The sequence below is a fragment of the Aquila chrysaetos genome, chromosome 5 (genome assembly GCF_900496995.4).
Source record: "Aquila chrysaetos chrysaetos chromosome 5, bAquChr1.4, whole genome shotgun sequence".
NCBI classification, from domain to species: Eukaryota; Metazoa; Chordata; class Aves; order Accipitriformes; family Accipitridae; genus Aquila; species Aquila chrysaetos.
In genome coordinates, this window is record NC_044008.1 from 29,900,197 (window position 1) to 29,916,890 (window position 16,694).

Here is a 16,694-nt window from a genome sequence, read left to right on the forward strand (position 1 = left end):
GCCTGTCCTCATAGGAGAGGTGCTCCAGCCCTCTGATTGTCTTCGTGGGCCTCCTCTGGACTTGCTCCAACAGGTCCATGCCCTTAAACAAGAGAGGAGACATTAAATAGTTTTAAAGAAAGCAAGCATTAAATAATTTTAAAATAATGTAACTCTAGTGATTTGAGAGGTGTGTACAACTCCTGTTATGAGCCAGTCTTGCCAATCACACTTTTCAGCCGGATGTTGGCATAACTGATCCCTTGATGGGGATCTGAGGTGTATGAAGATCTCTGCAGAATCAGTGCTCAAACTAGGTTTTAAATCGCATAAAAGGTGATGTCCAAATGCATAGTAAGAGTGTCGAGTACTGTTAAACTTTATGTTACGGTATGGTTATGAGTATGTGAGGTGAAAAGCACAAAAATCAAATATTAACTTTAAGATGCGATCAAAGATGCAAGGCTTTTGTTTATTCCGTTAGATTAGCCTACCACAAACTTCTATTTAATTTACAGCATTATTGATTGCTTAACAGAAGATTTTATTTCTCTTATTTCTTTAGTAACAATTAGTTTTGTGGTGAAACCTTCCTGCATATTTTACTGCCCTTTTTGGTTACACAAGCAATGATTCATAAATAAATGTTTAACTCCACTAGAGTTAATGCAGTATTTGCACATGGATTATAATGTGTTGTTTGAAAAATTAATACACAGTGGATTATAATGTATTGTTTGAAAAATTTAATACATAGCTCTACTGTGTTCTGGGTATCAGTTTGAAATTGGATGCTGCAAGACCTGTTGTAGTCACTACCTCAAAATCTCAACAGCTAGGAAGCGTTATTTGCATTAAACCACGACATCAACTCGGTATTGGAGCATGATTCTGGAATTAAAGTTCCTGTAAAACTAATGTGCCTGTCTGTGCCTTCTCAAAGCTCACCCTGGAGAAGAATGGAGGGGGGGGAACCCCAAACAACTTAATGCCATGGTACTTGCTCAAAGGAAACTGGATCTCAGACCCTTCTTTGAAGGTCCATGCACAATGGTGCCAATGTCTTAAGAAAAGCCTTTATCTGCAGTTGTTTTGGAGCTTACACTAATGAAGGGCAGAAAAATGGGCATCATATCAAAGCCAGTATTGACGATGGGTCAACAGCAGACGCTTAGACAAGAATATATGAGAAGTGCTGCTGGAGTATCACTGTATGCTTCCTTAGCATTCTGTCTTTCAGCGATTTCATGGTCTAGGAGCTCCTGAGTTAGAAATTGCATCTTTGAATATGGAGTTTGTCATGGATTTTCTTCCCTTAGTTTGTCCAGCTACATGAACTTTTAAGCTTAATTATGTTTTGTGAAGATATAATGTTTTTTGTTTGGTGTTTTTTTTTTGCTTTGAAGCTGTCTTTTTATGCTTTTTCCTGAATGTCTCCTACTCTTAGAGCAACCAGAAGTTGTTCCATATTTACTTTTCCTCTGTCACTTGTGATCTTGTGGAGGTCTGTCCTCTGCTACTTTCATCTGCCTTTTTCTTGCCTCTATTTAGATGCTACTCATACAGAAGCTGTGCTGTATTTGCCCCACGTTGCCATTTTCTGTATCTCTAGACCTGCTGTATTGGTAGATGAAAACAAACCACAAGTGCCCACAGAATTGACTTGATACAGGATGTGTGACGGAATTACTTTGTGATGAATTTTTCACTTTTGTTCTGCATGTTTCTCCTAATAGTCTGTATCTTTCAGTTTTATTTTCTTGTCAGCTCAGTGTCAAGAAGCTGTTGCTGTCATAGGCAGCTCTGTTGTAACCCAAAGTTCACGTCCTAGAGTGCTGGTAGTCAGCTCCAGGTCTGTCGCTATGTATCTAAATTTAAGATCCCTTATCTGTGGACTCTTTTGACCCTCATCTGACTTTCAGAGAGAGGTAAAAGTCTCTGCCTTGTTCAGCAGGAAATAAGAGTTGCTATGAGACCAGGATTCAGTGTTAGGAAGCCTTGCTACTTTGCTGTAAGAAAGGACTGGCTAGTTAAGAACATCTGGTCTTTGCATATTTCTTCTTCCCCATCTGTCTTAAGTTTTAAGGAAAAGTAGTATTTGGAAATAGATTAATTGCTTAAGAATAGACCAAATGAAGTAACAGACTAAAGGAAGAACAGTATTAAACTTGGGATTTTGTATTTGTGATGTTTTCCCTCAGTAAGTGTTCACTCATTTACTTTTTTCCTTTATAATTAGCTATGTATTCTTCAAACAAAACTTTAGCAACTGCATATCATTTGAGCACTTCACAGTCGTCTGGAGCATGCAGTAAGATTCAGAGTATTGTGGCAGAGAAACTAGCAAACTTTATCTAAATTGCACCAGGATTAATGAGCTGTTGAGAATACTCTTTGAACTTGGCTAGTGCTTTCTGGCTTAGTGCTGTATAGGTTCTGCACTTTGTTGACATGAGAAATAAAGATTCCTAAGAGTTGTGCTTGTTTTGCCCCCTTTGCTGGTAGGCCACTGACTATACTGTTACTTGCTCTCTTTTGTCGGTAGAGTATGTTCTGTCCTGCATGACTGTTTCTACGTAAGGCTCTCCAGAAAGCTCTGGAAGAGTGACCCACAGTTTTAGACGAAACCCTTGCAGGGGCTTGCTTGTGACTTGGGTGTTTCTCTGCTCTAGTGGTCAGTTGGTGACCATGCTAGTGCCTTTTCTTATAAAGCATATCTCTCTGAACTTGGATCATTTGGGAAATAATGAGGGATACCACTCAAATATAATACTACATTTTTTTTGTCTAGTCTAATTACTTTCTAATATAAGCTTGTTGAATAGCAAGCAGAATATGTGATTTTTTGCATAGCTTCCCTATTATGTTAAAACTAAATCATGGCCACTCCCTTCCATCTCAACTGCCATCTCACACAAGGGAGTATAAACACCTAATTTTAAACATGACTCATTTTGATGATTGTACAAGTGTGCTAGGTGATTATTTTTGAAGAGAAAATTGCTGTGACATCCCTAAACCAAACTTAAATAGGGAGTAACCTGGATGGTTAGTTTAAATCTTCTAAGTATGCAACTATCTATACTTGTCCATCATACCCAGTCTTGCTATAAGTGGAGGACAGGTGAAGTGAGGGATTGTTACTGCTTTGCACACGAGGGAAAAAATAACAGATTTCTTCCAGTAGCAACCTTTTTATTTACTGCTAATTAAAACAAAGCACATCAAAAAAATTGCCGTAAGTGCGTTAGAAACAGGAATCTCTTACTGATACGAGAAGGACACGGTCATATTGTAAGCTACTTTGAGGCCTTAGCAGACATTAATAGTTAGCTTATGCTTGATACACTTTTAAAATATTTCTTTGTGATAGGTGCTACAAAAACTGGTTCTGGAACCATGTTGTAAAAAGTGTGATGGTAGACAGAGTGAAAGCTTAAAGTATAGATCTGTTCTTGAAAACTTTTTTTTTTAACTGTATCAGCTTCTAGGTGCAAAATCAGTACATAATTTTTATTCTACAGATTTATATGTATTTATACTACACATGTGCATGCATTTGTGATTAAGAAACACAAAAGGAATTAGTGAAGATCATACTGGTGAGCATGTCTTTTTCTATCTTAGGGCAGAAACATCCTTTCAGTAAGGTATACCAAGGGTTTGCGTGCTGTAGAAACCACAATAGGAATTGTGGCTAGCCACTAGCATTTATCTTGTTTTTGTTTAGCAGTATATTATGTAAAGCAAGTTAGAAGAAGTGGATACTTAGCAGCAAAAGAGGGAAAATCATCATGCTTAATTACTTTGAAGTGCCAGAACTTAATGTGCAAGACTTCTTTTCAGCAAGGTGAGGAGCATGGAAATAAATCTGTCCCTGGAGATCAGCAGATAAGTTTATCTGTGATTTCCTGACCGTAGTTGGTTTGATTCTTCAGTACTGTCCCCTAGAAGCTAATTCATTGGGACTGGCTAGATTAGACAGACATCAGTGAAGGCTTGAATTTCTTTCCCAATGTATTCAAAGAAATCTATATTCTGGGTTAAACTTTCTTTTCAGCATTTTTACATGTAAAATCGTCCACAGTATTTGCCGTGAACATGAATGCTACTAGGAAACTTTTCAGTCTTTAATTTCTAAAATGTTTGTCATGTTAATGCTCATGCACAGAAACCTGAAAGCGAAACTTCCCGGGGACTTGAATTGCACAGAACAAACTGAACAAAATCAGTGTATTGAGAATATTGCTAGTTTCTCAAGTACACGATAGCCCCTTCCTTCTCCAAAACCTGGAATTTGGTGTTTGACCAGAGAAAGGGGACCTTGTTTTTGTTACATGCAGGTAAAGTAATCTCTTGGTGCATTATGTAACAACTTTTAATTGGAAGATGGGGATTTTGCCATGGAGATAATGAGACACTTTGTATCTAATGTGCAATTTTTTGTTGTTGTTGTTTTGTTTAGTGGGAGACTTTGATAAGATCTGGCGTGAGCACTGTGAGGATGAGGAAACTCTGTGTGAATATGCTGTGGCAATGAAAAACCTTGCAGATAATCACTGGGCAAAAACTTGTGAAGGGGAAGGCCGAATTGAATGGTGTTGCAGGTAAATCTTAATGTATTTGAAAGATGCAATTGCCCACTTCTACTTGTACTTATTTTATAATACGAGGCTTAAGTGTTTTTTCCTTTTTTTTGCCAATTTTTAAGATTTGTTCTATAACATGTTAATGATTTATTGCTTCCTAAAACAAATACCTTCTTACTGTTCCAACTTTCTAGGGAAATAGCTTATGAAGTGTTTTCTTATGAGGTGACCCTTTTTTAAAGTATCTTCAACAAACACCTTTCCTCCCACACCTCATACTGAAGCTGTTTACAAGTAAACACATAAAGTAATTTTCCATACATTTGGACCTGAACTAAGCAAATGCAGTGAGTATAGCTGAAGTTTAATTTTCAGGGCTTTGGTTTGATTTGTGTCTATAATAGTGTTTGATCTCTAAATGTAAATCTCTGGTGCTTAATTGTCAAATCTTAACCTCCTGCAACAGACTTTAACCTCTGTGAAACTTGTTTTAAATAAGTTATAAACAAGTTTAAAATCTATAGGAATTTTCATCTAATTTTTGTTGGGTTATCCCAATTGGAAAGTCCCAGTTGGAAAGTGAGTTCAGCTGAACTATTTTAATCCTTGAGGAAAATAAAATCCTAAAAGAGGAGAAATGTTGGTCACTCGGGATTCCTGCGTACAGTTGGTATCCAAGGCATACCATGGAATCTGTGCAGCAGAATAAAACAAAATATTGTTGAAATCTAACTGGGAAGAGAATTTATCAATGGTCATGCCTTTGGGAATGATTTTCTGATTACTGAGAACAGTAATCTTGTGTGCCAGCCTGTAGGTCCTGCAGGTGAGTGTTGCAAAGTGCTGAGCAGAAGGCAGCAAAGAACAGCAGATGTGGTATTGTTAAATTTAAATCCATTACATGGGTCCTTTGAGCCCATAAAACAGAAAAACAGAGGAGGGAATGACTCTGAAACAGTTGATCTAGAGTACATCTTGGTGGCAACTTGAGCTGTTCTGTGGCTTCTGGAAATGGAACAAGTAATAACAAGCTGATTTCCTTTTTCCCTACCATAGACTCTTAAATATTTGAAAACCATTCCTTTACATATCAATCTTTTATCCTTTAGCTTAAAAAAAAACCAACCACAAAACACATAGTTAAGTGTTTATTTATAGAGCCTTTTCTGGACATGTTTTGTGTATCCTTATCCCAGTTACAAGAGAGGTGAGTCAGTTGTAAAGATCTATGCCCAAAAATGGACACAGTGTTCCAATGGCCTTGTCAGGGACAAATAAATTAAAGAAATATTATTGAGGTTGTAGTAAACCCCTGTTTATGCTGTTGACCTTGTTTGGTGGGTTTTCTGTGTTTTCTTGTTTGGGTTTTTTGTAATTGGTGTGGCATTGATTTATGCTCACTTGTGATCCCCCCAGCTACCTGCTTCTTTTTTACGGGCTTCCTCAGTTGCTAGTTGTTTTCTTGTATTTGTGTTATTCATTACTTCTGTGGAAATGCTGATATTTGTATTTTTCTTTACTAAATTACACTCTCTTGAATCATATTGAATGCTAATACTGCGATTTCTTGCAGCATCTTCCCCCCCTTCCCCAGCTTGGCGTTATTGGCAGATCAGTTAAGGGCAGTACTGACTGTTCCACTGTTCAGGTTATCTGTAAAAAAACTAATTGTACTGGACCCAGGGCAGATTCCCATGGACCATTGCTTGATATCTTCTTACAATTTGATTGTCAACTAATATGCGAAACTTTTTTTCAACAGAGCTGTGTGCACTTACTTTAATTTCAGCTAAACAGTATTCCCTTAGCTTTTGGCAAGCTTGTCTGTTACTCTGTAGGACAGGATAATGTTCCTTGTGGACAGAGGAGGAACACTTGATGGCCTGTGTATTGAAGGTTTTTAGTTTTGGCCATGTGTCTCACTTGATTTCTGTTTGTAGTTCCTACAAGATTTACAAAGTAAACATTTAAGTAAGTGTCCAGTTTGGGCCTTGCAGCATGAACTCATATTAAGAAGAGAATCCACCTGGTAAGAGGCACTAAAATGCTCTGTCTCAGTATAAAGCTTCAATTAAAGCACGTACCTATTCAGTTTGCAAAGTCAAGGGGTCGGGAGTTTTACATCAGTAGAAAAAGAGGGGTACTTTTAAATTCTCTGTGTCTTGGATTGAACTGAGGCCTGGATGGCTAGATACCAGAACCTACCAGATTGACTTTGTGTTGTGCAGTTTTTTGTTCGTTGTGAAAGGGCCAAGAGGTGTGCCAGACAGATGGCAGGTCCCGTTGTTGTTACTCCTCCTTGTGTCTGGTGCATAATTGCATGCAAGAGAACTTGACTTGCATGAGACTTCAGTGAAAGCTTTTGCTCAATGCTTTAACTGTGTCACCATGACAGCAGGAAGGTAGCTGATGCATTAGATGAAGTTTAATTTGGGAGTGGAATGCTGAAAATAGTTTGGAACCACTGGTGTATCCCTGCTGAAGAAAGGATAGTCTGAGCTCTTTTGTTTTAATTTGAAGGAAGATCTTTTCAGAGATCTGAAACTGAGAAGTGGTTTTTTCTACTAGTTAAAAAAAAAAAAACCAAACACTTTTTTTCTTACCTTCACTTTCCTTGTATTCTCTTAGAAACTAGCACCTGATAAAGTAAATCAGAGAATGCAGAATAATCACTAGAGAAGCCATGTGTACTTCTTGGGATCAAGAATAACAATTTTCTTGCAGCGTTCTCCTTTCAAAAGCTTTTCTAGCTATTTAGTTGAAGACAGTGGAAAAATGCTTATTCTGACGTTAATTCTTAAACCAGATGGCATAAAACTTATTATTTTACTTCTTCATTAGTTGTCGATTTAAACAAGCACATATCCACACTTCAGAAACTATAAAAGATAGAAAGCAGTACCTGATAGACTGTGCTGATGACCATATGCTGCATTGTATAGGACCAGTTCTATTTATTGTTTCAGGGCAACATTATACAACTGTTAATTGGGGAGAGGGGTGGGGGGGAAGAGGGATTAAAAAGTTATCCCCTTCCAGGTGCAGGTTAATGATCCCCTGAGTGGTGTTGTAAAAAGCCTGGGCAACACTCAACTGTCCTTCCCTTCCTTTCTTTTTACATCTTTAGAAAACTGAGTATGGAGTAGCAAATGGTATTTGGAAATTAACACTTCTGTTTCTCTTTCATTTATATTACAACATAAAACTTAAACCTTAAACCAAAATAGGGTAGGATGATGTTTACCCTGAATAATTGTCCTAACAATTTTTGCTGGCATAGGTAGGCTGGTGAACCTTTGTATGGACATGAATGCCAGCCTGTTCTGGTTCTAGTTAGAACAAAATAAGCTAGACCAGCAGGTTTGCTTCTTTCTGTTGCTTTTGCATCAGTGTTAAGACTTGTGTTGACTTGGCTATTTTTTTTAAATAACAAAACCCAAAATCTGCACTTCTATCATGACAAAACAGTATTTAGACCTGCATTTTTTTAAGAAGTCTTTTGACTGTTTCATGACCAAACTGAAGAAATATGATCTTGATGAAGTTAAATGTCAGGGGAGAGCAGAACTGTTTGGAAAAACTTGCAAAGAATAGATGTTAGAAGCTTATCTTAAAAATGTGATTTACTGACAAGGACTCAGTGTCTGCCCCTGCATCCATTACTAACTGATATTTTCATTAGTAACCTGTTAGAATAAAATCTGTTTCTTAAATTTGCAAATGAGACCAAACAGAAAAGAATTGTCACTCTGAGAGCAGGATTAAAATTAACAGTGGCGTTAACTATACTAAATATTATTGACTGTACAAATACAGGCCAGGGAATAATTGGTTGTGTCAGGCTTTTAGAAAAGCATTTGGATTCTGTAGCAGGCCACAAGCTGAATATGAAACAGTCATGGGATGCTTTTGCAATAAAGGCAAATATCATACTGGAGTGTGTTAATTAGATTGTCCACAAGATATGTAAAGTACTCCTCTGACTTTATTTAGCATTGCTCTTAGCCAAAATACCACCTTGGCCACTGCATTTAAAAAATAAGAAACAGCTCAACTCCAAGAAAGACAGATAAATGATCAAAAATCTTCTAATTTTTTCCACAAACCCCTTGGTTTTTTTCTAGAAACTGGAGCTGTCTAGTCAAAAGAAGAGAACGCTAAGTAATCTCTTGCAGGATCTTTGAGAATAACAGGTCTCTGCTAGAACTGGAAAGCTGATCCTGTTTGGGTGTGGAAGATTGAATGAATGTTTGAAGTCCCTTCAACACTGTTTTGCAGCTTTTTTGATGAATGCAGATAGTTGAGCGATTCACTTTCAGGAGGATGGAATTAAGAGGGAATTGGCGTAAACAGGAGGTGGGAAATAATTTAAAACAGAAAAAAGACTTAATGTTCATTGTTTGTGTTTGTATGACAGTCTTCATTTTTGCTCTTAAGTACTACTTTATTCTGACAAAACCCTATCTGTTGAACACTAAAGCTAATTAGAGCAGTGATCATATGATAACTGCTGGTTATTTTTAAGTTCTTGGAATCCTCTGGTAATGAAGGATATTGACTCCAGAAGCCAGCTTGGGGTAGAGGGGTGGACACAACACCAGGGAAACATCTGATTACAGACCTAATTCCATTTCTCAAAAGGAAAATGTCTCAAAACCCTATATGTTTGGGTTTTGTTTTGGTTTTTTTAAAAGCAAAGACATGAACTGGACACTTCACCTGTCTCTCTGCCAGCAAACTTAAACAGTTTAGACCTGAAATGTTTATTTTGCTGTTTGTGTAAACTGTAGCAAGTGTTGGCTCAGGTAGCATTTACATTGCACAATTCTTCACAAACAAGTATGTTAATTGTAGAGCTAATATTGTATCATCAAAGACTGAATGCTTAAATGTCAGTTACAAATGGAGCCATGTCAGTTCTCAGAATTATAAAATAGCTTCCTTAATTTTATTTTTCTTGTAGATAATTAAGAGATGCTCTGTTCATTACTTGAGACAGTTGTTAAATATAGAGTCTTATATAACTGCATACTCAAAACCACAGCGTGATCGATGACGGCTTTTAATGGTGGTGAAGTTAAACATGGTGCTACATCAACAAGTTACAATGGGGTAAACTACAGAGTGCCTTACTTCTGGTTAGGTACTGTGCTGTGACTGCCCATCTGCTTACTGTTACCCCACGGTAAGTGTGAGGTCTGCTTCCACGAGGGGAGTACATAGACAGCTCCTCTTGAGACCTTGGGAGCCAAAAGGGCAACATGTAGTGATCCTGCCAGAATCATTGTGACTTCAGAAAGGCGTAAAATGGAGATAACCCTCAGTGGTTATGAAGTGCAGTGTTGCCTGGGGTTTTTTTGTTTGGATGGGTGGATTTGTTTGGTTTGGGGTTTTTTTTGTTTTGTTTTTTTTTTGCTTCCTTGTGGTACTGTACAGGTATGCAGACTGAGATCTGAACGTCAAGAATTTTATGCAGTCTTGGGCCTTCCTGTGGCTCTGGCCCCTCTGTCCACCAGCGAAAACCCAGGAATAGAAGATGATTCTCCTCATGGTTGACTTTGATACTGTCTTGTTGTGCAGACAAGGAAGGTCAGTTAAGAAGAATATAGAATTATGAGAACTCAGTTGACATGATAGACAGGGGTACAAGTATGGAAAAAATAGTGATTTGCACCAGTACAAAGAATGAGGAAGAAATGGCTTCTCAGTGACAAGAGAAACTTAGACTACACTTTACAAGTAGGTGGCTCATTAAGTGTTAAACTGGGCAACATACCAGCTTCTAGTGAGTTAGAAGGTTGATAACATCAATAGTTGAGGAGAAAATACATTCTCCCAAGGTTGTGAACTTTTTGACGTGTTCTGACTTACATGTCAGGGTCAATGGCAGTGCAACACTATTTAAACTGCCATTGATTCTGGATGTTTTAAGAGATGTAATGAGAAAAAAGTAAAAATAAAGAGACTGCAAGATGCTAACGAAGTAATAAGGTAGCTGATAAACAGTGAGGAAAAAGATATTTCTTTCTGAGTTTCATTTCTTTGACTAAATGACACACAGACATAACTAAATAGTTCTAAATTGATCATATGCTTATAAACAAATAATCCAATGTAGTGTAAAATACACTTTTATTAGCATACCAGCAATAATTCAAGTGTTTTTCTAGGGTTCTCTTTTGTTTACTGATGTTTTTAATCTTTTTCCTGCTAAGTTAAATGACTGGCTCCCTTTACTTTAACGTTGTTAATTTTAGAATTGTTGTCTTTCTACACATGCAATCTCTAATGGGTGGAGTTGGTGTGGTTTCACAGTCTATATATCTGGCAGTATTGCAGCCTGGACTGCTATTCATGCTTCTGCATGTGATCTTGCTCCATACTGTTAAGATGTGGATTTTATTTCTTTATTCCACCTAGCTTCTCTTTGGTCTGAAAATAGCTTTGGTTACTGAGGAATTGTTTTCTGCTCTAAGGGTACTGTCTGCATTTTAGACTTTTTATATTTAGTGCAAGAATGCCTAGGGCCTGCTTGAGCAAGTAAAACTTGCTTGTGCTTTCAGTTTTAAACAAGGTCAGTTTTGATCTTGAGTCCTATAAGCATGTCGGCATAGAAGTGGGTCCAGAATAACTTATTTTTTCCCTCTCATGGCAAGAATTAGTAACCTGGACATAACGTGCTACTGTAATTATACATTTACTGACTCAAAGTGGTCATTTCCTACCACCTTGGAGTACAGCAACTTTTATCTGTACCTGTTTGATTGTGTATGTTTCCCTTTAAGAAACTCCAATAACTTTTTTTTTTTCCCTTCACATCTTACATGGTGGAGAGGCTGAATATATTTGGTGCCTATAATATCACCAACACTTAGATAAGGCCTTTGTATTCCAAGTCCTTGTCTCTATTTGTGATTTAAATGCAGCATTATACCAACATGTCCTTTCCTGAATCTGTGATGTGAAATACAATGTTATCTTAGTCCTGCTTTGGATAAGGTGTTATTAAACTACACTTGAATTTATGTTTTCTGGAATGTTTCTTTCAAATGTCTGCAGCTTTGTTAGAGGAAAATTGAGTGAATTTCAAGAAAGCATCATAAAAATGGGTTGTTATGAAAACATCATTCAAACAAGTACTATTTCTGTAAAACTTTCCGTGCAAATACTTGGCTGGCACATCTAATTAAAAATACTGCTTTGTGCAGGGTGAGTCAGGCTTTTTAATTTCACAGCAAAAATTGTTTCTAATTCTAGTTCTATTTTGTGGATAAAATTCAGTTATTCTTGATCATAATGTTTGCTTCTCATACACTAATACTGACTACTGGTTGAAGTATGCAGGTGCAATTTAACTTTTTTGATGATATTCATTCCTTTAAACTGGTTAACATTTCTCTTCAAGTATGACCAGATTATTTTGTTCTGGTTCCTATTAGCAAAATAATTAAGTATGGGGGAAAAAGCCTTCCACAATAGTACAGCTACTGCAATTATCTGCTACTTAAAAACTAAAAACACCCCAGGCAAACTCAATTAAAATTAAAACATGGTGTATGTAAGCCCATAAGCTTGGACTATGCTTCTTTTCCCTCACATTACGTGCCTTGCAAGACACAGATGTTTCAGAAGCCCCTGCATTTATGGGGAGCTAGTTAGTAACTTTGCACCTTAGTGGAGGACTGTGGTGCTCAGGTGACAGCTGAAGTTTACCCTCTGGTGATGTTCTGACAAGACTTCTGCTGTCTTGCTCTGAAAGTCTATCCAGATAAAACTATTTTGAATCTGTTTACTCGAATGTGACTTATGGCCTAATTTTTGGAAATAAAACACCACTCAACCTCAAGTGTGTCTTTGGGTGTATTGCATCTTTCCTAAAGCTGATTTACCAAAGTTGCAGTAAAACCCAGATTTGTTTAAAAGCTGACAGCACTTGTCTCTTTTAAACCTCTGTCTTGTGTTTTATCTATAGTAATGACCAAAAATAGCATTCTGTTTTTCTGGGGAATATTTTCTTTTTGTCTTTTCAGTGTATGCCGAGAATATTTTCAGAATGGTGGGAAAAGAAAAGCACTTGAGAAAGATGAAAAAAGAGCACTTCTTGCTTCTAAGACCACTCCAGCTTTAAACATTCCCCAGGCTCCCAAGATTGAAGATCCCTTGCCAAACTTTGGCTTGACGAATCATGAAGCTATAACAGAAGAGTAAGTTTTACTTGTTTTTGAGACTTCTTTTTGCCCCTTTGTGTGATAAGGTTTACCTGGACATTTTTTCTCCATAATGTATTAGATCAGTCTGATGTATTTTTAATAGTTAAGAAAGGGCATTTTCATGTGAATATATACATGTTTCAAGAAGTATTTATGTTGTAGTATATTTTGGTAGATGCCATAAAAAAGTTGCTTGAGAATGACAACTTGGTCATCTGCACTTAAGTGTTAGAGCAATTTCACTTTTGTATGTCATTGGTGTACAATGTAATTTATATTAAACCTTGAGGTGAAATAAGGGAGACGTTAATTAAGTTAGAATCTAATGGCTGTTCAGCACTGTTGAAAATTCAATTGCTTATGTAAGTACTAAGTGCCAAATGTAAATATCAGAGTACTTAAAACTTTCTCTTCATAAATAATTGCAGAGAAACTCTTGATTCCAATTATACACTTCAAAAGCAATTTTGAATTATAACCCTTAATTTTAAATGTGCTAGCTTTCTGATGACTGGCTCTGCAGAAGTTGTAGTATCCTTGAGGTATTTTCCTAACAACAGTTTTAATTTTGTTTTTGACCTTCACTTGAGTAAGAATGTTGTTTTTGGCATTCAGGAGTAGCTTTATTATTTCAGTTACAGTCCCACCCTCCTTTTTTTCCTAAATAACATGGGTCATGTTTGTGGCTATTCCATGTGTGATGGAAAGAATTTAATATTTTGCAAGTATAATGGAATAATGAATGCATAAGCATATTATCGTTAAATGTTACACTTACAACTTGCTTCATATTCTTTATAGACCAGTTCTTACAACTGTCTGCAATTGTGTTTGTTCTGTTGTGTGAAGAGCTTTTTCTCAATATCGTAGCATGTCTTGTGTGATCAGCACTTAAGTTAGATACAGTATTAGTTAGGAAAGGAACAAGCATGTTACTAATGTTATTAGCAGATGTGTCTTTTGTGGCTTCTCATGTTTGTAAAGTAACTTGCAAAGGGCATAAAGATTCCAAATACCTATGTAGTTGAATAGTTACATGCAAACCAAAAACATTTTCCCTGCTGTTGTCCTATTATGACAAGAGAAAACAGATGCTTCCAAAATGAAAGTAGTGGCTTCTCACAAGCTGACTTCCCCCAGACTCCTCTTTTTAGTGCTCATTTTGCTAAGGCAGCCTCAAAATGAATACGTGTTCTTAATGAGAACTGCCAGGCACTTTCGCACAAAGAGCTGATGAGTTACTAATACCTTATAACATCTCAATAATGCTGGCATTTGCTAACACATAATTTTAGCATTACTATAAATAGGAGTTTGCTGGTACTTGTTTATTTAAATCAATAGGTTTGATGATCATACACTACTTAAAACTGATTTGTCTTCCAGTGGGAGGCCTTGTCATGGTAAAGCATTAGCTCCCTCTTTGCATGTGCTCCGTCTTCATACTTCGTACTGTTTATAGTGGCTGTTGCAGAGCTAACTTCACATGAGTTTCTTCTTGCTACGAGTAGTCTGTAGCCTTACCTTTTGTTCTGACTACTGTGTATAGAAAGTAGTTAATAGGGAAGTTTGTATTAAATAATTTTTAAAGTACTTGTTAATATGGTGAGTGATGGTGATTTTTATCTTCACTCTCAAAACTTTAAAAATACATACATCCATAAAGGCATACCAGGCAAAGGCAAGAGTCATAATATTTACCTGAGTAAGTAACAAATTATAGTAAGGTTTTTAGTAGCTGTACAGACCTTAAAGCAACAAGGCATAGCTGTTCTAAGTTGCTACCCAGAGAAATCAAAATTCAGTTTCTTCCTCTATGCATTATAAAAGAAATTACAGTTTATCAGAATGAAAATGGATTGCATATTACACAAAGCATACTTTCCTCCTGAAATGCTTTTCTACCATGTCTACACTGATCAATTAGTGAAGTCTGAATCTTGGTGAGGTCTTGGTACGAGGGGTGTGGGGGAACCTACACACACACACACGCACATATTTGTTCAAATACAGTCACTCCATTCTGGTCATGTAATGCTACAAGTAAGAGTTGTGGGGTTGTCTATAGGTACGGCTAAGCCTGTGACTTTTTGTTTTACTCTAGTAAGTGTAAGGACAATAATTTTGTTCCTCCCATATATAATCCTCTCTTGAGTAGTATTAAAAACAGGTTGCTTGTGTAGGAGCTCTTTCTGAGCTTACCTTTATTGGCATGCCATCATAGAGAGACTGTACTTTACTTGGTAAGGAGCAAAGCTAGCTCAGGAATAAAAAGTTCCACAGGTAGTAAAAAAGATGCTGGGAGATGTGGAGAGAAGTAGGAAGCACTCAGCCAGCTCTTAAAGGTGATGGTAGAAAACATCATAGGAACCAGAAGTGCAAAGTTTAGCGCAACTCAGTCACTCAGCTATTTTGATGAACCCATTTCCAGTTGCTCATGTTGCCCACCTCTCTGCCAGATTAAAATTGGTGAGTCTCACAGAAATAACTAATGTGACCAGTCCTTTTTTACTTTGATCTATATGAAAAGTGTTGTATTGTCCACAGTACTTCCTTGCATCCCAGAATGAGTTCTTATGTCTCTAACATTATAACTGCCCCTGTTGTGAAGCTGGACATCAAAGTGGCTCAGTCTTGCAAGATTAAAGTGGCTGTTATCTACTGTTTAACAGCTCCTCCCTTCAATAAATTAGTCCCCTCTTTGTTCTCTTTCTGAGTATTGTTTCTCTTCTTTTTCCATCAAATTAAGCAGTTCTGCTTTTGGTCCTCAATGATAAAAATCACAACTTTTTTGGTATGGATTCTTCTCAGGTGCTCCTTTGACTGTCTCTTATGGTACAACCTATCATTCCTTCTTTCATATGTATCTCAGCAAGCTAGACCTTCCCATTGGATATCTTTATGTGTGGATGTTATGGAAGATTTGAGGTATACCAGTGTTGCCACTCAGACCCAGATTTATATCTCTTCTGACAGCAGCATAAGGCTTCAGAATTTTTTTTCCCCTCTCATCCTTAATAAATAATAATTTAAAACTGTAAACTAGGAGATCAGGACTTGAAGTGATTAATTTCAGAAAGGTATGACCAGAAGGAAAGTCACTTTAACTGCTCTATTTCTATTTACTTCCAAGAGAAAATGTCACTTACCTGTACAGCACATATTATTCAACTAGGTGCATTTTTTAAGGGGGCTAATAATCAAGAACTGCAGTCCATTTAATAAAGTTCTTGAAATGAACAAGTGTGGGATATATTTAAAATGCACTCATTTCCCAGGCTATGTATACTTCTTTACCAGTTCCTGATCTTTAACTATTCACATTTTGTTTTTCTACCTGTACACTAATGCATTGGAGAACTGTAGATCCAAGATGTGCTTGGAGATTACCTACAGTAGCAAAGTACTTCCCTTGCTTTTAATGTTGCCTTGACTGAAAATCATTAGGAAACAGGAGGTTGAAGGGTGATTATCAATTAATTCAGCAAGACTACGCTTCTAACAAGGTCACTGGCTCACTGGATCAGTGGTTGTCACCTAGATAAGTTATATCCTTTAATGAGGAATCTGATTTAAGAGTTACAGTGCTGAAAAAGTAGGTATCTGAACCAGTGGTCTTCAGACCATTTGAATCGATGGTCTGTGTTCTCTATATATGTTCAGTGACCGAATCTAAGTGCTTCTGAAGACCTTCAAAATGATTTCAAGCACCTAACTGATAACTGGGAGCCTGAGAATTGCTACTAAGTGACTCATTGTACCTGTGTTCTGAGAGGCAGCAAAACCTGACAAGCAACAGGAAGTCAAGACGCAAGTGAGCATCTGAATCTCTGCTACTTTTAAGGTTTCAAAGTACATTTGCATTGAACTTAGACTACAAGGTTCCTTGGATGTGACACACCTATCAGAGTGAATT

The 16,694-nt window shown here is 37.1% G+C and overlaps 1 protein-coding gene across 1 annotated transcript in view; it reads left to right on the forward strand.

Moving 5' to 3' along the window:
- The window catches only part of BMT2 (base methyltransferase of 25S rRNA 2 homolog), a 37,635-nt gene that overhangs the window by 9,151 nt on the left and 11,790 nt on the right, over nt 1–16,694 (forward strand). Inside the window, exons 2-3 of the mRNA XM_030015399.2 lie at nt 4,445–4,586; nt 12,599–12,772. Coding sequence (XP_029871259.1) covers nt 4,445–4,586; nt 12,599–12,772 — 316 coding nt within the window. The remainder of the gene's footprint in view (nt 1–4,444; nt 4,587–12,598; nt 12,773–16,694) is intronic.